The 27,907-nt window shown below is 43.4% G+C and overlaps 2 protein-coding genes across 2 annotated transcripts in view; one reads left to right on the forward strand and one right to left on the reverse strand.

Annotated features, from left to right (window-relative positions):
• GGT5 (gamma-glutamyltransferase 5) overlaps positions 1-25,832 on the reverse strand; it is a 132,194-nt gene extending 106,362 nt beyond the window's left edge. The window contains exon 1 of the mRNA XM_056531023.1: positions 25,515-25,832. Coding sequence (XP_056386998.1) covers positions 25,515-25,678 — 164 coding nt within the window. The 5' untranslated portion in view covers positions 25,679-25,832. The remainder of the gene's footprint in view (positions 1-25,514) is intronic.
• Positions 1-27,907, forward strand: part of SMPD4 (sphingomyelin phosphodiesterase 4) — a 163,550-nt gene that overhangs the window by 12,617 nt on the left and 123,026 nt on the right. The gene's annotated exons all lie outside the window — the stretch shown is intronic.

Below are 27,907 nucleotides of genomic sequence, written 5' to 3' on the forward strand. Positions count from 1 at the left end.
TGAGAGAGACTTGACTTGAACTGACTTGACTGAGACTGACTATACCCCATTTGTAGCTTACCAGACTTTGAATTGGAGGGGGTAGTGGATTGTGGATCCATGGCTGCGTGGTAGACTTTGGCCTCCTCTGGACTCCAGACACACACCTAGGACTTGAACTTGCTGCACTCAGCTAAGCAGGAACTAAGAGCGTGAGCTAGCTCCACCCAGGGCTTATATGGGGGAGACTAGGAGGGGTCCCATAGGTCACTCTGTAGGTCACATGGTCACTGGTACCTCACTGGGTTACAATCACATGACAACAGGTCTTAAAGGCATAACACATTTTATGTACAATAAACTATATAACAGGCATATAAGTAAATATACAAGGGAACAGATGAAGGGGGGCCCAGGGGTCACTGTATGGAGGCTGCCTGACAGGGCAGCAAGGGTACAGGGGGTAACTCCTGTACTGGGCCACCACAAATTTGTAGTGCTGATGGGTCACAGTTTCAGGGGTGTTGTTAGACTCCAATACGTCACAGTGGGGACAACTCAATAATAAGTTGACAGTTGGTTAAAAGAGATTAATAGGAATGGGGTGGATCCAGAAGATGCACTGGATTATAGCGTTGGTAAGGAGGTATGGTGCCAGTATATAAAGCTATGTTTTGGTGCCAGTTGTGAGTGTGTGGCTTTGGAGCTTGTACTGGTCAAGTTTGCCAGAACCTGTATACACTGTGGAAGACGAGTGAGGCTGAAGTGTCTGTCTGCTGAAAGATAACAGTGAGCAGTGAGGTAGTGCACGTGATGTTAGGACTGTAGAAAAAACATCTATGGCTCAGTATAAAGAGTATTTCCAGGGGTTACCTAGAAAGACCTGCAGTTTTATGACAAAGGATGGTAAGCTGATAGGTTGATGGGAATTATTTTGGGTAAGGGCTGCAGAGTCTTAACCATAGAGGTAAATAGGTTGTGAGGCTTGTTACAGGATGTCACAGAGGCAGAGGGGGCTATATGTTTTGTCAGTCTGTTAAGGTATAAGTTTGGGAGGTACCTAGAATAGGAACTTGTAAAAGAGCTGGTTGAGTGGTGTAGGGAAACAGTGTGTATAGTTAGTAGCAGACTAGTCCTCCATCAAGTATTGATCATTGATCTGTTTGGTTAATATGAATGTTGATTCTAGTTGTGTTCTTGGTAGGGGCATAATGACTGTGGTTGCAGAGGGCAGCACAATATTTAACTATATTTGTGTACTTAAAGGGGTACTCCAAAGGATAGGGGATAAGATGCCTGATTGCAGGGGTCCCGCCGCTTGGGACCCCCGTGATCTTGCACGCCGCACCCGTTTAAAATCAGTCCCCGGAGCGTGTTCCTTTGGATAGGGGATAAGATGTCTAAGCGCAGGTGGACCCCTTTATGTCGCACATGCTTTTAAAAACAATGGGAGAGCAGTGAGCCATTAATTCCTTGCCTTGCCACTTACTCTTATAAGCCCCAGGCTGCTGTAAGAATGGTGACTAAGGGTCTTGTGTATGATGTTAAAAAAAATAAAGATTTTCCGCTGTAGCAAACAGCTGCTAAAAAGTACTGAAAGGATTAAGATTTTTTAATAGAAGTAATTTACAAATCTGTTTAACTTTCTGGCACCAGTTCATTTAAAAAAAAAGTTTTCCACTGGAGTACCCTTTTAACCCCTTAAGGACCAAGGACGTACCGGTACGTCCTTGGTCCTGCTCTCCTGATATAACGCGGGGTTACACAGTAACCCCGCGTCATATCACGGCGGGCCCGGCGTCATAGTGAAGCCGGGACCCGCCTCTAATAGCGCGCAGCGCTGTTCGCGGCGCCGCATGCTATTAACCCTTTCGCCGCGCGCTCAGAGCTGAGCCGCGCGGCTAAAAGCGAAACCGAAAGTGGCCGGCTAGCTCAGTCGGGCTGTTCGGGATAGCCGCGGCTAATCGCTGCATCCCGAACAGCTGACAGGACAGCGGGAGGGCCCCTACCTGCGTCCTCCCTGTCCGATCGCCGAATGACTGCTCAGTGTCTGAGATCCAGTGCGGCAGAATCGTTGATCACTGGTTTCTTATGAGAAACCAGTGATCAATGATGAAGATCAGTGTGTCCCTATGGGACCTATAACACTGCAAAAAAAAAGTGAAAAAAAAAAGTGAATAAAGATCATTTAACTCCTCCCCTATTAAAAGTTTGAATCACCCCCCTTTTCCAATAAAAAAAAAAAACACAGTGTAAATAAAAATTAACATATATGGTATCACCGCATGCGGAAATGTCCGAATTATAAAAATATATCAATAATTAAACCGCTCGGTCAATGGCGTGCGCGCAAAAAAATTCCAAAGTCCAAAATAGTGCATTTTTGGTCACTTTTTATATCATTTAAAAATCAATAAGTCCTATCAATGCAAAAATGGTACCGTTAAAAACTTCAGATCACGGCACAAAAAATGAGCCCTCATACCGCCCCATACACGGAAAAATAAAAAAGTTATAGGGGTCAGAAGATGACAATTTTAAACGTATTAATTTTCCTGCATGTAGTTATGATTTTTTCCAGAAGTACGACAAAATCAAACCTATATAAGTAGGGTATCATTTTAATCATATGGACCTACAGAATAAAGATAGGGTGTCATTTTTACCGAAAAATGTACTACGTAGAAATGGAAGCCCCCAAAAGTTACAAAACAGCGTTTTTTTTTAAATTTTGTCGCACAATGATTTTTTTTTCCGTTTCACCGTAGATTTTTAGGTGCAAAATTGAAAGAGTTATGATTTTTTAAAGGCAAGGAGAAAAAAAACGAAAATGCAAAAACGGAAAAAACCCCTGTCCTTAAGGGGTTAAAGGCCTTTCTGGCAGCCAGCCAGAACCTGTTCTTCACTGTTAAAGCAGCAAGAACCTGAAGCGTTTCCTACAGATCAGAGACTCTTTGGAGGAGATTCTAGTTTGGCTGATAATTCCTAGTAATGTTTCAATGCTCTTTAAGAGGTTAAGCATTTACTTATATTAAAACTTCCTCCAGTAGTTGGCACTATAGAAAAAGCTCTTTCTATTTAACCCCTTTAGGACCCGGGGTTTTCATGTTTTAGCATTTTCATTATTTCCTCCTTACCTTTAAAAAATCATAACTCTTTAAATTTTGCACCTAAAAATCCATATGATGGCTTATTTTTTGTGCCACCAGTTCTTTTGGGGGGCTTCTGTTTCTACACAGTAAATTTTTCAGTAAAAATTACACATTTTCTTTATTCTGTAGGTCCATACGATTAAAATGATACCCTACTTATGTAGGTTTGATTTTGTTGTACGTCTGGAAAAAAAACTACATGCAGGAAAATGTATACGTTTAAAATTGTCATCTTCTGACCCCTATAACCTTTTTCCACGTATGGGGCGGTATGAGGGCTCATTTTTTGCGCCGTGATCTGAAGTTTTGCATTGATAGGACTTATTGATCGTTTTTTATTCATTTTTTCATGATATAAAAAGTGACCAAAAATGCACTATTTTGGACTTTGGAATTTTTTTGCACGTACGCAATTGACCATGCAGTTTAATTAACGATATATTTTTATAATTTGGACATTTCTGCACACGGCGATACCACATGTGTTTATTTTTATTTAAATTTACACTTTTTTTTATAGGAAAAGGGGGGTGATTCAAACTTTTATTAGGGAAGGGGTTAAATGATCTTTATTCACTTTTTTTTTTCACTTTTTTTTTGCAGTGTTATAGCTCCCATAAGGAGCTATAACACTGCACACACTGATCTTTTACATTGATCAATGGTTTCTCATAAGAAACCACTGATCAATGATTCTGCCACTTGACTGCTCATGCCTGGATCTCAGGCACTGAGCAGTCATTCGGCGATTGGACAGCATGGAGGCAGGTATGGACCCTCCGGCTGTCATGTAAGCTGTTCGTAATGCCGCGATTTCGCCACGGCGATCCCGAACAGCTCCCTGAGCTAACCCGCATGGTTTTACTTTCACTTTAAAGATCGTTTAAAGGGTTAATAGCGCGCGGCACCACGATTCGTGCTGCGCGCTATTAGCCACGGGTCCCGGACGTTGTTAGAGGCCGGGCCAGACCCGCTATGTTGCGGGGCCCCAGCGTGGCCCCGTGTTACAGAACGGGAGCGGACTCATAACATACCGGTACGTCATGGGTCCTTAACTCCTTAACGACGCAGGACGTATATTTACGTCCTGCGCCGGCTCCCGCGATATGAAGCGGGATCGCGCCGCGATCCCGCATCATATCGCGTCGGTCCCGGCGCTCATCAACGGCTGGGACCCGCGGCTAATACCACACATCGCCGATCGCGGCGATGTGTGGTATTAACCCTTTAGAAGCGGCGGTCAAAGCTGACCACCACTTCTAAAGCGAAAGTGAAAGTGACCCGGCTGCTCAGTCGGGCTGTTCGGGCGTCACGGCGTCCCGAACAGCTGGCAGGACACAGGGAGGGCCCTTACCTGCCTCCTTGGTGTCCGATCGGCGAATGACTGCTCCGTGCCTGAGATCCAGGCAGGAGCAGTCAAACGCCGATAACACTGATCACAGGCGTGTTAATACACGCCTGTGATCTGTGTAAAAGATCAGTGTGTGCAGTGTTATAGGTCCCTATGGTAGCTATAACACTGCAAAAAAAAAAAGTTAAAAAAAAGTGTTAATAAAGGTCATTTAACCCCTTCCCTAATAAAAGTTTGAATCACCCCCCTTTTCCCATAAAAAAAATAAAACAGTGTAAAAAAAAAAATAAATAAACGTATGTGGTATCGCCGCGTGCGTAAATGTCCAAACTATAAAAATATATCATTAATTAAACCGTACGGTCAATGGCGTACGCGCAAAAAAATTCCAAAGTCAAAAAAAGCGCATTTTTGGTCACTTTTTATACCATTAAAAATGAATAAAAAGTGATCAAAAAGTCCGATCAAAACAAAAATCATACCGATAAAAACATCAGATCACGGCGCAAAAAAATAGTCCTCAAACTGCCCTGTACGTGGAAAAATAAAAAAGTTATAGGGGTCAGAAGATGACATTTTTAAACGTATAAATTTTCCTGCATGTAGTTATGATTTTTTCGAGAAGTGCGACAAAATCAAACCTATATAAGTAGGGTATGATTTTAACCGTATAGACCTACAGAATAATGATAAGGTGTCATTTTTACCAAAATATGCACTGCGTAGAAACAGAAGCCCCCAAAAGTTACAAAATGGCATTTTTTCTTCGATTCTGTCGCACAATGATTTTTTTTTCAGTTTCGCTGTGCATTTTTGGGTAAAATGACTAACGTCACTGCAAAGTAGAATTGGCGACGCAAAAAATAAGCCATAATATGAATTTTTTGGTGGAAAATTGAAAGGGTTATGATTTTTAAAAGGTAAGGAGGAAAAAACAAAAGTGCAAAAACTGAAAAATCCTGAGTCCTTAAGGGGTTAAGAGGTTAAAGGGGTTGTCTCATTTAATACTTTTTTTTTAAAGAATAAACTTTGACTTACCTACTACCACTCCCCATGTGCCACTGAAGTTGATGTGCAGTCCTCCAGCCGCGGCAGTGTCATGTATTGAGCTTCTTTCTGGTGTCTGGACTCAATACATGATACTGCAGCTCAGCCTATCACCAGTCGAGGTGGAACATCACTGCTGTTGACAATAAGCCTAGTGGCAGTGTGACGTGTTGACCCCCAGAAGCTCTATGAAAACTGGGGCTGGAGGACGGGACAGCAATTACAGTGGCATCAGGGTAACTGCGATAGGTAAGTTAGAGTTTATTGTTTTAATTAGAGATGAGCGAACTTTTGAAAAATTCGATTCGGCTGATTTGAAAATTTGTTTCGGGTCGAATTTATTTGCCATGAATCTATATTAAAAATGGCTATTTCTGGACTACAGAGAGCCTCCATAGGGGTGTAGAACACTTAGATTTTTTCTAACACACATATGGAGTGTGCTGGGGTAGTGAAATTATGCTGTTATTCAGTATGGCATGCAGATTACAGACATTGCTATTAGAATCACTGCCGCAGAGCGGCACAATGACAGAGCCTGGAGGTGCCATCAGTATGAGGAGACCATACAGTGGCTGAATAACACAGCGTGCAGGTGACAGCAGCATGAGGAGAGCATATAGTGGCTGAATGACACAGCGTGGAGTTGTTGGCAGCATAACGAGACCATATAGTGGCTGAATGACACAGCGTGGAGGTGTTGGCAGCATGAGGAGACCATATAGTGGCTGAATGACACAGCGTGGAGGTGTTGGCAGCATGAGGAGACCATATAGTGGCTGAATGACACTGCGTGGAGGTGTTGGCAGCATGAGGAAACCATATAGTGGCTGAATGACACAGCATGGAGGTGTTGGCATCATAGGGAGACCATATAGTGGCTAAATGACACAGTGTGAAGGTGTGGGCAGCATGAGGAGACCATATAGTGGCTAAATGACACAGCCTGGAGCTGGCAGCAGCATGAGTAGACACTAGGGCTTCACAATCCCTAAGCTGAAAAGATGAATTTTTAAATTTAAAATGAAGATTTATGGTAGCTATTTTAAGCCCAGGCCCAACAGCATCAGTAAACCATATATTGGATGAATGACACAGCCTGGAGGTGGCTGAATCATGAGGAGACCCTATAATGGCTTAATGGCACAGCGTGGAGGTGGCTGAATCATGAGGAGACCCTAAAGTGGCTGAATGGCATAGCCTATAGGTGGCTGAAGCATGAGGAGACCATTGAAATTTAATATTTTTTAATTTAAGATTTTTAAATTGAGGATTTTGAAATTTAAATTTTGACTCCCAGGTTTTTAGTGCCCTGGGTCCTGGCATGTGGGTACAAAGGACCAAATTTAACAAGGAGTCACATGGCGGCACAATGGCAGAGCTTTGAGGTGGCATCAGTAGGAGGAGACCATATAGTGGCTGAATGAGTGCCTGGAGTTTGTGGAAGCATGAGGAGAACATATAGTGGCTGAATGACACAGCCTGGAGGTGGCTGAAGCATGAAAAGACCATATAGTGACTGAATTGCACAGCCTGGTGGTGGCTGAAGCATGAGGAGACCATATAGTGGCTGAATGGCACAGGCTGGAGTTTGTGGCATGAGGAGATATTATAGTTGCTGAATGACACAGCCTGGAGTTGGCAGAAGCATGAGTAGACACTAGGGCTTCACAATCCCTAAGATTTAAAGATGCATTTTGAAATTCAAATTGAAGATTTATGGTAGCTAGTGTTACCATAAAAAAAATGTAGGCCCAGGTACAGCAGCATCAGTAAACCATATATTGGCTGAATGACACAGCCTGGAGGTGGCTGAATCATGAGAAGACCCTATAGTGGCTGAATGGCACAGCCTAGAGGTGGCTAAAGCAAGTTTTAGTGTCCCGGGCCCCGGCGTGTGGGTAGAAAGGACCAAATTTAACCAGGAATCACATGTCACATGGCAGCACAATGATAGAGCCTTGAGGAGGTGGCAGCAGCAGCATGAGGGCAATGCCAACTGAGGGTTAAGTATGAGGAACCCAACGACTGTTGACTAGGGGTGTCGGATGTCAATTGGGATGAAGTGGATGACCGAGTGAACCGATCAATCACGGCTGCTGGGTTGCTGGTCGAGACGCGACTGCTAGCTGACACCGGGAGCTCAGACCTCTCCCTGCGACTACGGCTGTCGCAACCTCTGCCTGTGCCTGATGAATTTAGGCCTCTGCCACTCCACTGTGCACGTCCTGGTACTACTCTGCCTGACATACTTATTGCGTATACGAGGGGAGTACAATACGCTTCACTACGCTTAAAACAGTATTTTTCTAGAACAGCAGCAGATGTGTACTATTGGCTCACCTTTCACAGTATATAGGCCCTTGACAGATTAACAGGTACAAAATAGTACACTACTTAGATGTAGGTATGTGGTATGCACTTATGAGGGCAGAAAAATGCACTACAGTACACTTAAAAAACTTATTTTTGCACAACCCCAGCAGTACACAACAGTGCTGCAGCACACAGTCGCTGTGTACTAAACACAAAATTGCACTCTTTCACAGACTATTAGGTATGGACTGCTGGGTATGTATTATACCATCTACAGACTAGTATAACCAGCAGACCATTTGTGGTGGAACAAACAGGGCAGAAAAATGTGCTACAGTACGCTTAAAAAAACATATTGGAGTAAAACACCAGCCGATGATTACTTTTGGCCGTCCTTTCACAGTATGTAGGCCCTTGACAGATTAACAGGTATAAAATAGTACACTACTTAGATGTAGGTATGTGGTATGCACTTATGAGGGCAGAAAAATGCGCTACAGTACGCTTAATTAACACCAGCCGGTGATTACTTTTGGCTATTCTTCACAGTATGTAGGCCCTTGACAGATTAACAGGTACAAAATAGTACACCACTGAGATGTTGGTGTGTGATATGCACTTATGAGGGCAGAAAAATGTGCTAATGTGCTACAGTACGCTTAATAAATGTATCGGAGTAAAACACCAGCCAGTGATTACTTTTGGCTGTTCTTCACAGTATGTAGGCCCTTGACAGATTAACAGGTACAAAATAGTACACCACTTAGATGTAGGTATGTGATATGCACTTATGAGGTGCAGAAAAATGTGGTACAGTACGCAAAAAAATTATAATTTGCCCACAGCACCAGCAGTACACAACAATGCTGGAGCACACAGTCACAGTGTACTAAAACTGAAATTGCAAAAAGACTCTCTCTCAAATACTATTAGGAATGGACTACTGGGTATGTGTTATACTGTCTACAGACTAGTATAACCAGCAGACTAGTTGTAGTGGAACAAAGACACAGATTTGCCCTAAAAAATTATTTCTCCCTCCTGTGAAAACGTTTCTGCAGCTGAGGCACCACACAGCTGTCTGCCCCTCTCTGTAATGCAATGCTGTTCACAGTGACTGAGGGGTTAATCACTGCAGTAAGAATTAATTTCTGTGCAAAAACGCTGTGCTCTGCGTCCTACAGAAGGCTGAGGTGAAACAAAGCTTTTCTGTGTAACTCACACACAGCGATGTCCTATCTCTCTGCAGTGTAATGAATGAAATGACGAGCCGCAAAATGGCTGCCGAATATAGAGGGCTGTGACATCACAGGGGTGACTGGCTGCTGATAGACTGCATGCTGCATGTGATTCAGGATCATCCCACCTACCGTATATACACTCGAGATTTTCAGCACGATTTATCGTGATGAAAACACCCCCCTCGGCTTATACTCGAGTGAACTCTCCGCCCTCAGTGGTCTTCAACCTGTGGACCTTCAGATGTTTCAAAACTACAACTCCCAGCAAGCCCGGGCAGCCTGCGGCCTTCGACATCATCCAGCCCCCCCCCCCCCTCACCCCCTTTAGTTCTGTACTCACCTCCGCTCGGCGGGACGTTAGGGTGTGCGCTGGTCCGGGCCATCTGTGCTGCAGGGACAGTCCGGTGCGGAGGGATAGTCGTTCCGGACTGTCCATCTTAGACTGAGAGGGGGGGGGGGCTGGATGATGTCGAAGGCCGCAGTGGTCTTCAACCTGCGGACCTCCAGATGTTTCAAAACTACAACTCCCAGCAAGCACGGACAGCTTGCTGGGAGTTGTAGTTTTGAAACATCTGGAGGTCCGCAGGTTGAAGACCACTGTATCAGACATTGACAAGCGGTGATGATGAAGGGGTGGGGGAGGGGCTGATGACATGTGGTGATGATGAAGGGGGGGGGGGTGATGATGACAAGGGGATGATGAAGGGGGGGTGTGGGATGATGACAAGAGGATGATGAAGGGGGGTGGGATAATGACAAGGGGATGATGAAGGGGGGGTCGGATGATAAGGGGATGATGAAGAGAGGGTGGAATAATGACAAGGGGATGATGAAGGGGGGGTGTGGGATGATAAGGGGATGATGAAGGGGGGGGTGTGGGATGATAAGGGGATGATGACAGGCGGTGATGATGAGGGGGGTGGGATGATGACAGGCAGTGATGATGAAGGGGGGGTGGGATGATGACAGGCAGTGATGATGAAGGGGGGGTGGGATGATGACAGGGGGGGGATGATGACAGGCGGTGATGATGAAGGGGGGATGATGACAGGGTGATGATGAAGGGGGGATGATGACAGGCGGTGATGAAGAAGGGGGGATGATGACAGGGTGATGATGATGAGGGTGTTAATGACGGGGGTCTGGATGATGACAGGGGGGGTGATGTATTTCCCACCCTAGACTTATAGTCGACTCAATAACTTTTCCTGGGTTTTTGGGGTGAAATTAGGGGCTTCGGCTTATATTCGGGTTGGCTTATACTCGAGTATATACGGTACTTCCCTTCCCGCCTTGCCTTCCTGCCTTCCCAGGGTTTCTTGCCCCATGTACTGACATGTGGATCCGCCCATTTTAGATGCCCTGGAGACTGGACTGCAGTTATTGGAGTTTAATTAAGTGATTCGCGCGATAGAATCGCGGCGGTATTCGCATTCATTGCAAATAAATTTTTTCCTGAAATTTGTAACGAATTCAGGTTCGTCGGCTTCGATTCGCTCATCTCTAGTTTTAATGCCAACTTTGTAGGGGATATTTTTTTTCTTTTATAAAGTATTAAATGAGACAACCTCTTTAAAAGCATTCCTAGTCCTAATAGTGGAACGTCTCCCAGGACATCTCTCCATTACTAGCCTTTGTCAGAGAGGAAGTGAGGACTTTCCTGTTTCTTCCTACACAGTTCTTTTAGTATCTTTATAATCAGAAGGGATGCTGTTTATGTTGCACGATTTATCTCAGGAAGCAGATGGGCTAGAATTGCCCTGAGTGTAATTTGTAGATGACATTGCATATTAACCTGATACCATTTTTTCTTGGCTTGTTCAGCAAACTTTGTTGTGCTTGTAATATTTCACTGAATTACATTAAGACTAGTCATGCAGAGTCAAGCAAAAAAACATGAAATACTGTTAAGAAATAATAAAGAAGACCTGTCATTTCCTCTCCATTGTGAACTAAATACTACCTTGTCCTCAGGTTAGGGCTCGTTCACATTAACGCATGTCCCCGTTAATTCATGCCATTCTCGCCTTTTGCAAACGGCTTGCAAACAGCTTTAAATGAATCCCACTGATGTCAATGGGATTTTACAGTCCTTTGCGAGCCATTTGCATTCATTTGGTTCCTAATCCTTTTTTTTTTTTTTTACGACAAACAGATGTTGCATACAGTATTTTTTTTCCCATCAAAAGTAACGGAATAGAAACAGATATTATAAATTTAACATTGAAGTCTATGGCAAATGGATGAGCCGTTAATGTTATCCGTTTGCACACAGTTTTTAATATCCATTTTTTAACCGTTACTACTTCCGAACATGCTCAGAATAGGTCAAATCACCGGACTCCTGCAGTGCTGTGGGTCTTCTACTACTCCCATCATGGAACAGACTTGTTTCCATAATGGGAGTAGTAATTCTCCCTCTGCGGGAGTTTCCTGGTGGCTGGGTAGGCTACATTAGTGCTTGTACTACTACCCTCATCATGGAACAGAGCCTGTTACATGTTGGGGGTAGTAGTACAGGGCTGAGGCATTCATCACACCAGGTCTCACTTCTGAGACCCACTGTGATCAGATGTTATTAATCAGGGGAGCCGGCCGCATGCTCTACTCCACTGCGATGTATGTAGTGTTTTACTTTCTTTTTCAAATACCCTGCCGGAAGTCCTGAAAAGCAAGCACCGAGGAGCCAATCAGAGCTCCCAGCAGGGTTTTTAAAGTGAAATTTGTGAGTGCGCAGCAGGAGGTATATGTATATAAAAGCGATGTGGGGGGCAAGATATATAGCGCTGCAGGGGACCAGACATATAGCATATATGTCTAGCCCCCCGCAACGCTTCTATATATTTTTCCCCCTGCTGCGCTATATATGTCTTCCCCCCGCAGCGCATTTGTAAACATATGCCCTTCGCTGCGCATTTATATATATATATATATATATATATATATATATGCCCGCCGCAGCGCATTTATATACATATGCCCTCCGCAGCGCATTTATAATCAGTTCAATAACAGGTGGTATAGGCAGTCAGCTGGTATGGCAATGGGCATGCCCGTCGTCCAACCTTTTCGCCAATTTACACCTGGGAGAGCTGGAGGCTAACATGATTTTTACCCCTGACAACCCCTTCATGCATGTTAAAAAAGGTATATCTTATATGTCATAATAGTCTGGGCTGGCACGGAGGACAGGTTCGATGTGTTTCTGGAGTACTTGAATTCCAACAGTTTTAAAGGGGTACTCCTCTGGAAAAAAAGATTCTAAATCAACTGGTGCCAGAAAGTTAAACAGATTTGTAAATCACTTATCTTAAAAATCTTAATCCTTCCAGTACTTATCAGCTGTTGTATGTTCCACAGGAAGTTATTTTCTTTTTGAATTTCCTTTCTGTCTGATCACAGTGCTCTCTGCTGACACCTCTGTCTATTTTAGGAACTGTCCAGGGTAGAAGCAAATCCCCATAGCAAACCTCTCCTGCTCTGGACTCCTGATATGGACAGAGGTGTCAGTAGAGAGCACTGTGGTCAGACAGAAAGGAAATTCAAAAAGAAAAGAACTTCCTGTGGATCATACAACAGCTGATAAGTATTAATATTTTTAAATAGAAGTAATTTACAAATCTGTTTATCTTTCTGGCACCAGTTGATTTAAAAAAAATAATAATAATGTTTTCCAGTGGAGTACCCCTTTAATATGAATTTTACCAGTGTATATGGAGATAAAATACTGAGCTTTCCTGATGTAGAAATTGATGCCTCTTTGGGGACATTACAAACTAGGGGTTATTGTAAACCACGGCAACTAATTCTTTGCTAAATTATAGAATTTACCACCCCCAATATGTTAAAAAATCGCTGCCATACGGACAATTTGTAAGACTGAGACGCATAAACTGTTCTTTAAAGGACATCTGCAGCAAAAGACAACTTATCCTCTATGCACAGGATAAGGGATGAGTGTCTGATCGCAGGGGGGTCCAACAGCTGGCACCCCCCGCGATCTACCAAATGGGGCCCCCGCATTGCCGCTCTATGTGAGCAGCTAATGCGCGTAGCGTCGACCTCTCTGAGGTTAATGACACGCCCCCTCCCCATGCAGTTCTATGGGAGAGGCGGGGAGGCACAAACGCTGCCTCCCCACCTCTCCCATAGAGATACATGGAGGAGGCGTGTCAGCCGCGATGTCACGCTGCGGCCGGCACACCTCCTGCATGGGAAAGCCATGGCCCCGTGCAGAAGATCGCGGGGGTCCGACCGTTGTGGATAGGGAATAAGTTGTATTTTGCTGCAGATGTCCTTTAATGTCTTTTGATCAACAGGCTAGGGGATTGATGACAATATTATTACAGAGAAATTATCCCCAGCAAGAACTACAACAAGCATATGAACGCACATATCTGTTATATCGTAATGTATTTTTGAAAAAAATTAACTAGAAAATACAAGAAAAATAAAGACACTCCTTGTCAGGAAAAACTGTTTATCTTTTCCTTCATGTTTAGTCCTATGGAAAAAATAATCAAAAATGCTATCTACAAGAATTGGCATATCCTTGCAGAGGATGAGATCTTCAAGGATATGGTTTAGAAAAAACCTTTAATAACTTTTAGGAGGACACGAAGCCTGAGGGACATCCTTGTAAAAGATAGACTAGATACCTCAGATAATTGGTTAAACAAGAGTGTGATAGTTGGTAATTTCAAATGTGGGTCATGTAGATGGTGTAAATATATGTACCCAGGTAATTTAGACAAGTTAGGTCCAGACGAATTCGCTGTCAACCGATGTATTACATGAAGCACCAAATCGGTGGTTTATGCCATTCAATGTACGTGCGGTTTGTATTACATTGGCAAAACAGTGAGACCTTTGTATGTAAGGTTCTCTGAACATGCCCGGTCGGTTAATAGTGTTGAGCGGCATAGGCCATATTCGAATTCGCGAATATTCGCATATTCGTAATGCCCTCGTTTTATTTTCGCATATGCGAATATTCGCGTGTGCGAAAATTAACATATGTGAAAATTTGCATATCCAAAAATCAATGTAAGCGAACATTCGCATATGCGAAAATTAGCATATGCAAACTTTCGCATATGCGAAAATTCGCACGCCAGTCTCACACAGTAGTATTAGAGCCTTCTTACACCACATAAGCTGGAAGCAGAGAGGGGTGATCACTGTGATGTTTACTGTGAAAAAAAACCAAAAACGAATATTCCTAATTACGAATATATAGCGCTATATTCGCAAATATTCGCGAATTCGCGAATATGCGATATTCGCGAATAAAATTCGAATTGCGAATATTCGCGAGCAACACTATCGGTTAATACTGGAAAGGGGTCTGGTAGCTTCATTAAACACATGCAAGACATTCATTATGGTCATATAGAGGACATGTCTTATGGGTTTATATCGTATTAGCTACATTCCAGGAGGAGGTGATGTGAATAGTGCCCCGGCCATCCCGATGCCTCCTGATAGAATGCTTTTCACACATAGCGCTGCGAGGGGCATATGATTATTAATGCACTGCGGGGGACATATGATTATACATAGCGCTGTGGGGGGGAAGGCATATGTATATAGAAGCGTATACCTTTGCATCAGTTTGCATCTTTTAGTAGTATGGTGCGTTTCTGCAGCATTGACAGGAGAATAGTAGGAAGGGGACAATGGCCATGTGAACCTAGCCTTACCATCTGGTCCCAATGGTATTTTTCCCACAGCCCCTCTGATATTCATGTGTACAGGGAGTATCAGAATATAGGGGATCCATCCACATTCAAGTTGATTAAAATTGGGTAGTGTGTATTAGCAATGGCCAGATGAAGATACATGTATGCACAGCTTCCGCTCTTGGAGGTTTTCTGGCCTCACTTTTCCACCTACATACTGTGAATAAGAGAATGAAGGAGCTCACAGGCTTTGCTCCATGACACTTTGGTATGCTTTCTCAAGGTGCCAGGACCCCCGTGCTGCTATGTCGCCATTTTAAGGCTGCCAATCTAAGGCTGAGTTCACACCACATTTTTGTAATACAGTTCCCATATACGTTTTCGTTTTCAATTTGAAAAACGTACGGAACAGTATTGAAAACCGTATGCCAAAAGATGCATCAGGTTGTCCGTTTTGCATCCTGTAAGGTTTTGTCAGTTTTTTCCCATTCCTAAAACTGTGGTCTACCATGGTTTTTGGTCTGAGTGAAAAACTGTATTGAAACTTATGCATTTTTTTTTTGACATGGGAGTCAATGGGAACCGTACAGAACCGTATGTGCATATGGTTCAATCCGGTTTTAACCATGCAGTTTTTGACTTTGCACAGTTTTTTTCTTGGAATTTCAATCAAACAAGTCAAACTTTATTCATAATGGAATGAAAAGCTAAAAATGTATACGTTTTTTTCTCAAAAAACGGATGCAACTGGACATAATTTTTCAAACCAAATACGGTTTTTAACCATATACGGATTAAAATGTGTACACAAATTTTGATACAGGAACTGTATTGCAAAAACGTGGTGTGAACCCAGCCTTACACTGTTGCTCTCAGTCCATTCCAATTCCATGCTGCCTCTGTGGTGAGTTGCTCCGCTGTCTGCTCCCATGGAAGGACATGGCTCCATCGTTCTTGGTTCTCTGCTTGTTGATTTCACAATGCCTTCCTCAGCCTGTGGGATGCCATCAAAATATGGTGCCTGCATCTCATTAACAAAGGCCACTCCTGCAGTCAACCCATCTGCAGCTCCTTGTGTACAAACCCTGCCACCAAGCTCTTGACCAACTCCCTCATCTCAGGATGCAACAGATTAGGACTGGAAAGAGAAAGTGTAGCAGCTTTTTTGTCACCAAAACAAGGAAAAAATATCACTTAAAGGGGTTCTCCGCTACTCAGCGTTTGGAACAAACTGTTCCGAACGCTGAAGCTGGCGCCGGAAGCTCGTGACGTCATAGCCCCACCGCATTATGACGTCATGCCCCGCCCCTTCAATGCAAGTCTATGGGAGGGGGCATGACATCTACAGAACAGTTATTTCCAAACGCTGAGCAGCAGAGGACCCCTTTAAAGGCTGGATTTGTCATACAAACACAAACTGAGCTTTATCAAAACCACTGTGCAGGAGCGGGAAACCATAGTGGAGCATTTGCCATCTGAACAAGGGACATTGACTTCTTTGGTGAGCAACCTTCAGGAAAGATGTGACCTGCAGGATGAACACATTCAGAACCTGTATCATTTCCATGATAACTCTGAACATAGAAGTAGGCACAATAACATTTGTATAAGGGGCCTGTCTGAAGCTACTAAAACTCTAAATCTTATCCCTAATTTACAAGGCATATCCAGAAGCAGCATGTCTAAATGGTCTATCACTGATGAGCTGGAAATGAACCAGGCACATAGGATACTGGGGCCTGTCAGCCAGGATCCTAATAGATCCCATACCATTATCTGTAGACTGCATTTCTTTCAGGTCAAGAGGAAATTATGCATGAGCTCTGTAACTTAAATCTATTGATTTTGATGGTACCACATTGACATTTCTGCAAGACCCCTTGCACAGTTTGAGCAGAGCTTTACGCCCCTTATTGGTTCTTCTCCAAAAGAAGGAAATACCAAATGCCTGCGGGTTCCCATTTAAGTTGGTTGTAAGGGAAAGCAGTCATCCCTGTGAACTTCTGGACCCTTCCAGAATCCAGGATTTTGTTTCATCCTTGACACTCATTGATGTGCATCTTCCTGGATGGTTGCCTATTCTACCGCTTCTTTGGTGTTCGACTGCTGGCGCTTGCTGTGATCCTGCCACCCCGACTGTACCAGGTCACTTTATACTTCTGGGACTTGAGACTTTGCCTCATCTTCGGCATTCTATGCTGTGTTTTGTACCATCTGGCACCCTTTGTTGACATTTGCTGACTGGACTTATTTGTTATTATTACTTATTATTACTTTCTGGAAGACTGGTCATAGGGCCACCTAGCTGTGATACGGGTTTCCTGTTGTGCACAAATATTTTTTCCTTGGGCCCTCTACTGCATTTTTACAGTATCTTTGCTTTGTTGTTCATGGCCTTGGGTCTGCAGATGTTTTACTTATGCCATGTTACTTTCTGAAATCTCCTTATGGTAGTTTTTACCTTTTCTATGTCACTCTTTAAGTTATATCAATGTGTGCTTTAGATGCAGTCAGACGCGGTCATACACAGGAAGTCCCGCCAAACCAGGACGTACATTTACGTCCGTGGTCGTTAAGGGGTTAATGCTTTATTCAAAACATTATTATATTCTTTATTCTTTGCACAGTCAACATGTCCATGTCTTGCTTCTCCAGAAAACACGCTTCAAGTTCGACCCTTACCAAACTGTAGGTGTTGGGAGGAGTAGATCTTTTGGTAGAAGTGGTTTTCACACATTTGCTGGGCTTAAAATAATGAGCGGAAACTTCCTACTTCCCTCATAGCAGATTACATAGCAGATTACAAAATAATAATTTGTCAAGTGAAATGTAATCATAACCAATATGTTATTGTGTTTCCCTTTACATTTCGGTGAAAAAAGTAAGGGAAAATGCATTTTACTCAATTGATTAAATCCGTGCACCAACAATACGCTCCAGTTTAAATAATTAGATAATTTATAAGTCCATCAAGTTCAACCTAAAGCCCTACTGTGTTGATCCAGAGGAAACCCACAAGCTCAAAAATGGTGTTCTGAGTTACCTAACAGAATAGAGCTGTACACATTGCATCTCCAGTCATTGGGAAATTCATCATTTTTGGTCTACTCTCCCTACAGGTTTAGAACACAAATGTCACATTGATTTTTGATGTGCATGGGACAAATTAATCAAATGCACTAGATAAATTTGTAGCATGACTAAATCACCTTGGCATGGTGTCAGTTTAGATTCTTTGTATGGCTGATAGGAGTAAGTGTAAAAGAGGCCATGTGCAACATATGTTTGTCTTTGACCACTGGGAACCCCCCTTAACCTTGAATTTAAGAATTGGATCAAATGCAATGCAGTCATGCAATTTTGGCATATCCTGCTAATGTGTATTTACTTTTTTTTATATTAACTTTTCAGGGGCGCAGGGCTTACAAGTCCTTAAGGACGCAGGGTGTACATGTAGGCCCTGGTCCCGTTTATCGGGTTTAAACCATTCTCACCAGCGGAGAGCGGTGTAAACCCGGTGGGTCCCAGTTGCTATGGGCAGCCAGGACCCACGGCTAATGCCGGGCACCACCAATCGGGCCGATGCCTGGCAATAACCCTTTAGATGCCGCAATCAAAGTTGATTCTGGTGTCTAAAACGAAAGTGAAAGAATCCCGGCAGCTCAGTGGAGCTGATCGGGGCTATCACGACAAAATCACAATGTCCCGATCAGCTTACCAGACGACGAGAGGGTCCTCACCTGCCTCTCCGTTGTCCGATCGGCGATCTACTGCTCCATGTCTGCATTTTTTGTTTCGCCGCAGATTATATTATAAAATAAGTGATGTCATTACAAAGTACAATTGGTGCCGTGGAAAAAAAAAAGACAAGACCTTATATGGGTCTGTAGGTGCAAAATTGAAAGTGTTAATTTGCTGAGTCCTTAAGGTAAAAATGGGCTGAGTCCTTAAGGGGTTCAAAAAAATTAAAACATAAAAGGTGGTATGCAAAGGTAAATATGTACTCAAAAAATCTAATAGGTAGCATATTTATTAACAATAGTTATAAACAGTCTCAGACCAAGTAGATTAAAAACTATTTAAAATAAATATAAAGTGTATTTGATACACTGTTGTTATTTACAATTAATGTACATAACCTGTGCTGAGGAAAAGATGACCAGTTTCCCATAGCAACCAATTAGATCGCTTCTAATGAATCTCCCCCTTAGTTCCTAAAAAGGGGGCTTTGCTAGAAGAATGTATGTTTCCTCAATGAACTTACTAATGAGAAAGACTCATTTCTGGACACAACTTTTGGTGCGAGCTACACAAAAAAAAGCAGGGGCATAAATTGCTGTGCATTTTGCACCAAAGTAGTAGATACCACAAAAAATCCACCTCACAAAAATGTAGGCATATCAGATACTCAGCATGAATTTCTTTAATTTATACTCACAAACACCATACACACTTCTGGGTAAAGCTTGAATATCTTTCCTATAACATTACTATTCTATAAGTGATATTCACACATTAGATCTCGAGTGACTAGACAAGTGGAGGCACTCCGGACTTCTCAGGACTTCTTATTCTCACAGGTGGGAATTGTATCTTTCGCTACATACAATGACTTAACCCCTTAAGGACCAGGCCATTTTATACCTTAAGGACCGGAGCGTTTTTTGCAATTCTGACCACTGTCACTTTAAACATTAATAACTCTGGAATGCTTTTAGTTATCATTCTGATTCCGAGATTGTTTTTTCGTGACATATTCTACTTTAACTTAGTGGTAAAATTTTATGGTAACTTGCATCCTTTCTTGGTGAAAAATCCCAAAATTTGATGAAAAAAATGAAAATTTTGCATTTTTCTAACTTTGAAGCTCTCTGCTTGTAAGGAAAATGGATATTCAAAATATTTTTTTTTGGGGTTCACATATACAATATGTCTACTTTATGTTTGCATCATAAAATTTATGAGTTTTTACTTTTGGAAGACACCATAGGGCTTCAAAGTTCAGCAGCAATTTTGAAATTTTTCACAAAATTTTCAAACTCACTATTTTTCAGGGACCAGTTCAGTTTTGAAGTGGATTTGAAGGGTCTTCATATTAGAAATACCCCATAAAAGACCCCATTATAAAAACTACACCCCCTAAAGTATTCAAAAAAACATTCAGTAAGTGTATTAACCCTTTAGGTGTTTCACAGGAATAGCAGCAAAGTGAAGGAGAAAATTCAAAATCTTCATTTTTTACACTCGCATGTTCTTGTAGACCCATTTTTTGAATTTTTGCAAGGGATAAAAAGGAGAACATTTTTACTTGTATTTGAAACACAATTTCTCTCGAGTAAGCACATACCTCATATGTCTATGTTAATTGTTCGGCGGGCGCAGTAGAGGGCTCAGAAGGGAAGGAGCGACAAATGGTTTTTGGGGGGGCATGCCGCATTTAGGAAGCCCCTATGGTGCCAGGACAGCAAAAAAAAACACATGGCATACCATTTTGGAAACTAGACCCCTCAGGGAACGTAACAAGGGGTAAAGTGAACCTTAATACCCTACAGGTGATTCACGACTTTTGCATATGTAAAAAAAATATATATTTTTTTTACCTAAAATGCTTGGTTTCCCAAAAATTTTACATTTTTAAAAAGGGTAATAGCAGAAAATACCCCCCAAAATTTGAAGCCCAATTTCTCCCGATACAGAAAACATCTCGCATGGGGGTGAAAAGTGCTCTGCTGGTGCACTACAGGTCTCAGAAGAGAAGGAGTCACATTTGGCTTTTTGAAAGCAAATTTTGCTCTGGGGGCATGCCGCATTTAGGAAGCCCCTATGGTGCCAGAACAGCAAAAAAAAAACCACATGGCATACCATTTTGGAAACTAGACCCCTCGGGGAACGTAACAAGGGGTAACGTGAACCTTAATGCCCTACAGGTGTTTCACGACTTTTGCATATGTAAAAAAAAAATTTTTTTTTACCTAAAATGCTTGTTTTCCCAAAATGTTTACATTTTTAAAAAGGGTAATAGCGGAAAATACGCCCCAAAATTTGAAGCCCAATTTCTCCCGATTCAGAAAACACCCCATATGGGGGTGAAAAGTGCTCTGCTGGCGCACTACAGGTCTCAGAAGAGAAGGAGTAACATTTGGCTTTTTGAAAGCAAATTTTGCTCTGGGGGCATGCCGCATTTAGGAAGCCCCTATGGTGCCAGAACAGCAAAAAAAAAACACATGGCATACCATTTTGGAAACTAGACCCCTCGGGGAACGTAACAAGGGGTAATGTGAACCTTAATACCCTACAGGTGTTTCACGACTTTTGCATATGTAAAAAAATATATATATTTTTTACCTAAAATGCTTGGTTTCCCAAAATTTTAACAATTTTAAAAAGGGTAATAGCAGAAAATACCCCCCAAAATTTGAAGCCCAATTTCTCCCGATTCAAAAAACACCCCATATGGGTGTGAAAAGTGCTCTGCTGGCGCACTACAGGTCTCAGAAGAGAAGGAGTCACATTTGGCTTTGAAAGCAAATTTTGCTATGGGGGCATGCCGCATTTAGGAAGCCCCTATGGTGCCAGGACAGCAAAAAAAAAACACATGGCATACCATTTTGGAAACTAGACCCCTCGGGGAACGTAACAAGGGGTAATTTGAACCTTAATACCCTACAGGTGTTTCACGACTTTTGCATATGTAAAAAAATATATATTTTTTTTACCTAAAATGCTTGTTTTCCCAAAAATTTTACATTTTTTTAAAAGGGTAATAGCAGAAAATACCCCCCAAAATTTGAAGCCCAATTTCTCCTGAGTACGGCGATACCCCATATGTGGCCCTAAACTGTTGCCTTGAAATACGACAGGGCTCCAAAGTGAGAGCGCCATGCGCATTTGAGGCCTAAATTAGGGACTTGCATAGGGGTGGACATAGGGGTATTCTACGCCAGTGATTCCCAAACAGGGTGCCTCCAGCTGTTGTAAAACTCCCAGCATGCCTGGACAGTCAACGGCTATCTGGCAATACTGGGAGTAGTTGTTTTGCAACAGCTGGAGGCTCCGTTTTTGAAACAGTGGCGTACCAGACGTTTTTCATTTTTATTGGGGAGGGGGGTTGTATAGGGGTATGTGTATATGTAGTGTTTTTTACTTTTTATTTTATTTTGTGTTAGTGTAGTGTAGTGTTTTTAGGGTACAGTCGCACGGGCGGGGGTTCACAGTAGTTTCTCGCTGGCAGTTTGAGCTACGGCAGAAAATTTGACGCAGCTCAAACTTGCAGCCGGATACTTACTGTAATCCTCCGCCCATGTGAGTGTACCCAGTACGTTCACATTGGGGGGGAGGAAATCCAGCTGTTGCAAAACTACAACTCCCAGCATGTACGGTCTATCAGTGCATGCTGGGAGTTGTAGTTTTGCAACCGCTGGAGGCTCCGTTTTGGAAACAGTGGCGTACCAGACGTTTTTCATTTTTATTGGGGAGGGGGGCTGTGTAGGGGTATGTGTATATGTAGTGTTTTTTACTTTTTATTTTATTGTGTGTTAGTGTAGTGTAGTGTTTTTAGGGTACAGTCACACGGGCGGGGGGTTCACAGTAGTTTCTCGCTGGCAGTTTGAGCTGCGGCAGAAATTTTGCCGCACCTCAAACTTGCAGCCGGATACTTACTGTAATCCTCCGCCCATGTGAGTGTACCCTGTACGTTCACATTGGGGGGGGGGGGGGGAACATCCAGCTGTTGCAAAACTACAACTCCCAGCATGTACGGTCTATCAGTGCATGCTGGGAGTTGTAGTTTTGCAACAGCTGGAGGCACACTGGTTGTGAAACACCGAGTTTGGTAACAAACTCAGTGTTTTGCAACCAGTGTGCCTTCAGCTGTTGCAAAAGCTACAACCCCCAGCATGTACGGACAGCGGAAGGGCATGCTGGGTGTTGTAGTTATGCAACAGCTGGAGGCATACTACTTTGGCTGGGGATGCTGGGGATTGTAGTTATGCAACAGCTGGAGACACACTGGTTTGCCTTCAGCTGTTGCAAAACTACAACTCTCAGCAGTCACCGACAGCCAGCGGGCATGCTGGGAGTTGTAGTTATGCAACCACCAGATGCACCACTACAACTCCCAGCATGCACTTTAGCTGATTGTGCAAGCTGGGAGTTGTAGTTACACAACAGCTGAAGGTACACTTTTCCATAGAAAGAATGTGCCTCCAGCTGTTGCAAAACTACAAGTCCCAGCATGCCCATAAGGGCATGCTGGGAGTTGTGGTGGTCTGCCTCCTGCTGTTGCATAACTACAGCTCCCAGCATGCCCTTTTTGCATGCTGGGAGCTGTTGCTAAGCAACAGCAGGAGGCTGTCACTCACCTCCAACGATCCTCGCCGCACAGGTCAGTCCCTCGTCGTCTCCGCCGCTGCTCCTGGGGCCCCGATCCCAACAGGGGCGCCGGGGATCGGGGTCCCCAGCACCCGGGGTGCACGTCCCGCACCCGCTCACGTCCTCCGGAAGAGGGGCGGAGCGGGTTGCGGGAGTGACACCCGCAGCAGGCGCCCTGATTGGTCGGCCGGTAATCCGGCCGACGAATCAGGGCGATCGTGAGGTGGCACCAGTGCCACCTCACCTCTGCTGGCTCTGGCTGTTCGGGGCCGTCTCTGACGGCCCCGATCAGCCAATAATTCCGGGTCACCGGGTCACTGGAGACCCGATTGACCCGGAATCCGCCGCAGATCGCTGGACTGAATTGTCCAGCGATCTGCGGCCATCGCCGACATGGGGGGTCATAATGACCCCCCTGGGCGATATGCCCCGATGCCTGCTGAACGATTTCAGCAGGCATCCGGGACCGGCTCCGCTCCAGATGGTTGCGGGGGGCCGGTAAAACACATGACGTTCTCATACGTCATGTGTCCTTAAGGACTCGGAAATGGAGACGTATGAGAATGTCATGTGTCCTTAAGGGGTTAAAGGGGTACTCCCCTGGAAAAAAATTATTTTTTTTTTTTTTTAATCAACTGGTGCCAGAAAGTTAAACAGATTTGTAAATTACTTCTATTAAAAAATCATAATCTTTTTTTGTACTTATCAGCTTTTTTATGCTCCACAGGAAGTTCTTTTCTTTTTTAATTTCCTTTCTGTCTGACCACAGTGCTCTCTGCTGACACCTCTGTCCATTTCAGGAACTGTCCGGAGCAGGAGAGGTTTGCTATGGGGATTTGCTCCTACTCCTGACAGTTCCTAAAATGGACAGAGGTGTCAGCAGAGAGCACTGTGATCAGACAGAAAGGAAATTCAAAAAGAAAAGAACTTCCTGTGGCGCATACAACAACTGATATATACAGGAAGGATTAAGATTTTTTAAGAGAAGTAACTTACAAATTTGTTAAACTTTCTGGCACCAGTTGATTTAAAAAAAATTTTTTTTCCAGGGGAGTATCCTTTAAACCAGTAAAAGTAATACATTCAGGATTAAACATGACACGATTGTGTTAAATATTCTATCTCTTTCCTTAATCTTTCTATTCATTACATTGTTATTGTTCCTCTATATTTATAAAGAAATAGTTAAGAAAACTCTAGACATTTCTTTTAGATATGCTACTATGTATACATATTGATAATCTTTCTCACAGCTTGGACTATTACTTAAGCAAGAAGATAAGAAACTTCCTACAGTGGTATTTGGACAATATTTTTTCTAAATGTTGATGGAACATTTAGCGGAATTCGGCAGGCGGAAATCTAGCGGAACATCTAGCGGAATTCCGCAAGTGGAAAATCTGAGGTGTGAATGGGAGTGCGGAATCCCATAGAAGTCTATGGGCTTTAATTTGAGGCGGAATTCCGCAAGTGGAAATTCCGCCATGTGAACAGCCCCTCAGGCTAAATTTCCACTTGTTTTTTTTTTTCTGGCAGTTTTTGGAGATCTGCCACTGCAGTTTTTGAGCCAAAGCCAGAAGTGTATTCAGAAGGAATAGGACATATAAAGGAAGGACTTACACTTCTCATCCCTTATGGATCCACGTCTGACTTTGGCTCAAAAACTGCATTGGCAGTATTCCAAAAACTACCAGAAAAAAAAAACAAGTGGAAACTTAGCCTAATTGTTTTGTCTTCCTCTGGATGAACACTGCAGCATTTGTCTTTTTTCAAGCCATATTATGTTAGTTTGTTAAGCCATAATACATGACAGAATGATGTATAGCAACATTAGTAACCTGAGCCATATCAGAGATATTCACTCTACCTCACAAGACAATGTGAGTTTACTTTCATTTTGTACCACATAGCAATTGAGGAGACTGCAGTGTGCAGCAGATCACTGGTCACAGGTTTTATTCACAATAAAGCAGCTTTTCAGCCCTGCATGAACCTATCGCTGTTATTTTGTATTCTTCGCTTGTCAAGTTACAGTTAAAATCTGCTGCAGCGATGCTGTTATCATACGTATCATGCTTCATTCATTGTGTGCTGAGATATCACACTTTGTACGTTATCTGCAGCCTGTGGTAGAGGTTGACATTCAGGAGTACTCTGCAATACTGGTGACATACAACTAAAAACCTCAACAAAATAAAATGTAAAAATATCACGCAGTAGATGGCTAAACATATTACATTTTTATGGAATAAGGATATAGACAGCAACGATGTTCATAAAGTTAAGACGGTATCTAGGAAACAGAACAGTATTCATTTCTTCTATCCCATAAAACAGATTATTCTTCCAGCAGTAATTCTGTAGAAATGCCTCTTACCTGCCAATATTCGAGCAAATCTCAGAGTCTGCAGCTACTGCTCCATGTACGAATCCGTCCTCACAGCTGGACTGTCTATGTAACAGTACTAAGGGGACGACCACCGCAATAGCCACAAAGAGCACAATGATGAGAGAATAACATAATCTCTTGGATATTGCCATTGTAGCAGGATATCTCTAGTGTGACTGTCTTCCCTACGGCTTCAGTCTACTTGTTATAGTCTTTGCAGTCTTTCTTGGATTTCCTTAGTTCCTCCCCCTTTACTATGAAGCATCCTCTCAATCTTTCTCTCTTGTTTCGAACAGCAAAGTAACTTTGACTTAGTTTTTCTGGTATAAACAGGATGAAAAATGTCTTAATCCATTCCAAATCCCTCCCAGCTAGCTCCCCAACCAAATCTTTCCCACCCCCAAACCCCTCCTTCACACACATTCAAAGTTTGGCTCATAAGATGATCATTGAGAACCGTGGGGGATATTTATCATTGTTGTCTTTAAAAACTGTGTTTTGAAGTCATTTTTTTTCTTTGGTTTTGCTTATGTGCGAGATGTTGATCATAATATCACAGGGGGTTGATAAATTTGGCACACATGAGCAAAAGAAAATCACTTCAGAACACCATTTTGTGTGATTCCTCCTCTTCTCTGCGACTTTTCTACTCAAAAAGTCATAACCGTGCAAAAAATTTGCAACTTTTATGTATTAAAGGGGTACTCCCCCCACAGATCAGGGGGGTCCTGCCGGTGGGACTCCCCGCGATCTCCATGCAGCACCCATGCTGCACCTGGCATTCTAAACAGTATGTTTAGAACACTGGGTTTCTGCAACTGGAGATGAGACATCACACCACGCCCCCATGTGGCGTCACACCCCCTCCATTCATGTCTATGGGAGGGGGCATGACGGCCATGGTGTGAATTCATGTCTCTGGCCGTGGAAACCAAGTGTTCTAAACATACTGTTTAGAATGCCAGGTGCGTCATGGGTGCTGCACTGAGATCGTGGGACCCCCGCGATCAAACATCCTATCCCCTATCCTGTGCATAGGGGATAAAATGTCTGTGGGTGGAGTACCATATATATGTACAGTTTTTTCAAATTTATTTTTTCATTTGTTTTACTTTTTAATTTATTTTTAATTTATTTATTTTTTTGATTCTTACATTTCTATTCATTTGTTTTAGTTTTTCTTGTGTACTTTTGTACTTGTTTGTTGAATATACAAAATGTTAAAAAAAAATACACACTAGGAGAGGTAATGTAGCTGGCACTACTAGGTAGCACGTCACATAAACAGGCAGCGTCTAAATAGCAGACTGATCAGCACCTAGTCCTAGTAACTGCAGATAGGTGAGGAGGTGCACCACTGTATAACAGGACAAAGCAGTCCAAAACTGAGCAATGCAATGTAGAGATAGATGAGCAGCACTCAATCCGAGCTTCTATTACCTTTTATTGCAGTAAAACAGGGGGAAAACACGCAGGTACGTTCCACAGATAGAGTAACAACGTTTCACAATGGCTTCTTCTGGCTCTCACTATGTGAAGTGGTATCGGCGCTGCTGAAATACGCAAGAAGCTCCAGGGTCATGGCAACATGTACACATGAAAGCACAGGAGTGCCTGTGCACATCGGCAATAGGAAAGAACAAAATGCAGTCTATCAGGCAATACATTATGCGGCTGATTATGCGGCTGAAAAAAAGAAAAATAAAGGGGAGGAAAAAAGGGGGGGAAAAGACAATGAACATGCCCTGAGGTTAAAGAAAAACATCATGTTGTTCTTATCGTTGTTACGCCGAGCGCTCCGGGTCCCTGCTCCTCCCCGGAGCGCTCGCGGCATTCTCCTGCCTGCAGCGCCCCGGTCAGACCCGCTGACCGGGAGCGCCGCATTGTCTCTGCCGGCGGGGATGCGATACGGGTAGCAGGACGCGCCCCCGCGGGTCGCATCCCAATCCACTCACCTGTCCCGTTCCCCGGCTGTCATGGCACTGCGCGGCCCTGCTCTCTAGGGCGTGCTCGCGCCGGCTCTCTGAAATTTAAAGGGCCAGTGCACCACTAATTGGTGCCTGGCCCAATCAGTTGTTATCACTTCCCATTCATATATAACCCACTTCCCCTTCCTGTCCTCGCCGGATCTTGTTGCCTTAGTGCCCTGAGAAAGCGTTTTGTGTATCCCAAGCCTGTGTATCCAGACCCTTGCCCCTGACTACGATCCATTGCTGCCTACCCTGACCTTCTGCTACGTCCAACCTTGCTCTTGCCTTGTCCCTGTGTACCGCGCCTGTCTCAGCTGTCAGTGGGGTTGAGTCGCTATCGGGTGGAACGACCTGGGGGTTACCTGCCGCTGCAAGTCCATCCCGCTTTGCAGCGGGCTCTGGTGACAACCA

This window comes from Hyla sarda, chromosome 1 (genome assembly GCF_029499605.1).
Source record: "Hyla sarda isolate aHylSar1 chromosome 1, aHylSar1.hap1, whole genome shotgun sequence".
NCBI lineage: Eukaryota > Metazoa > Chordata > Amphibia > Anura > Hylidae > Hyla > Hyla sarda.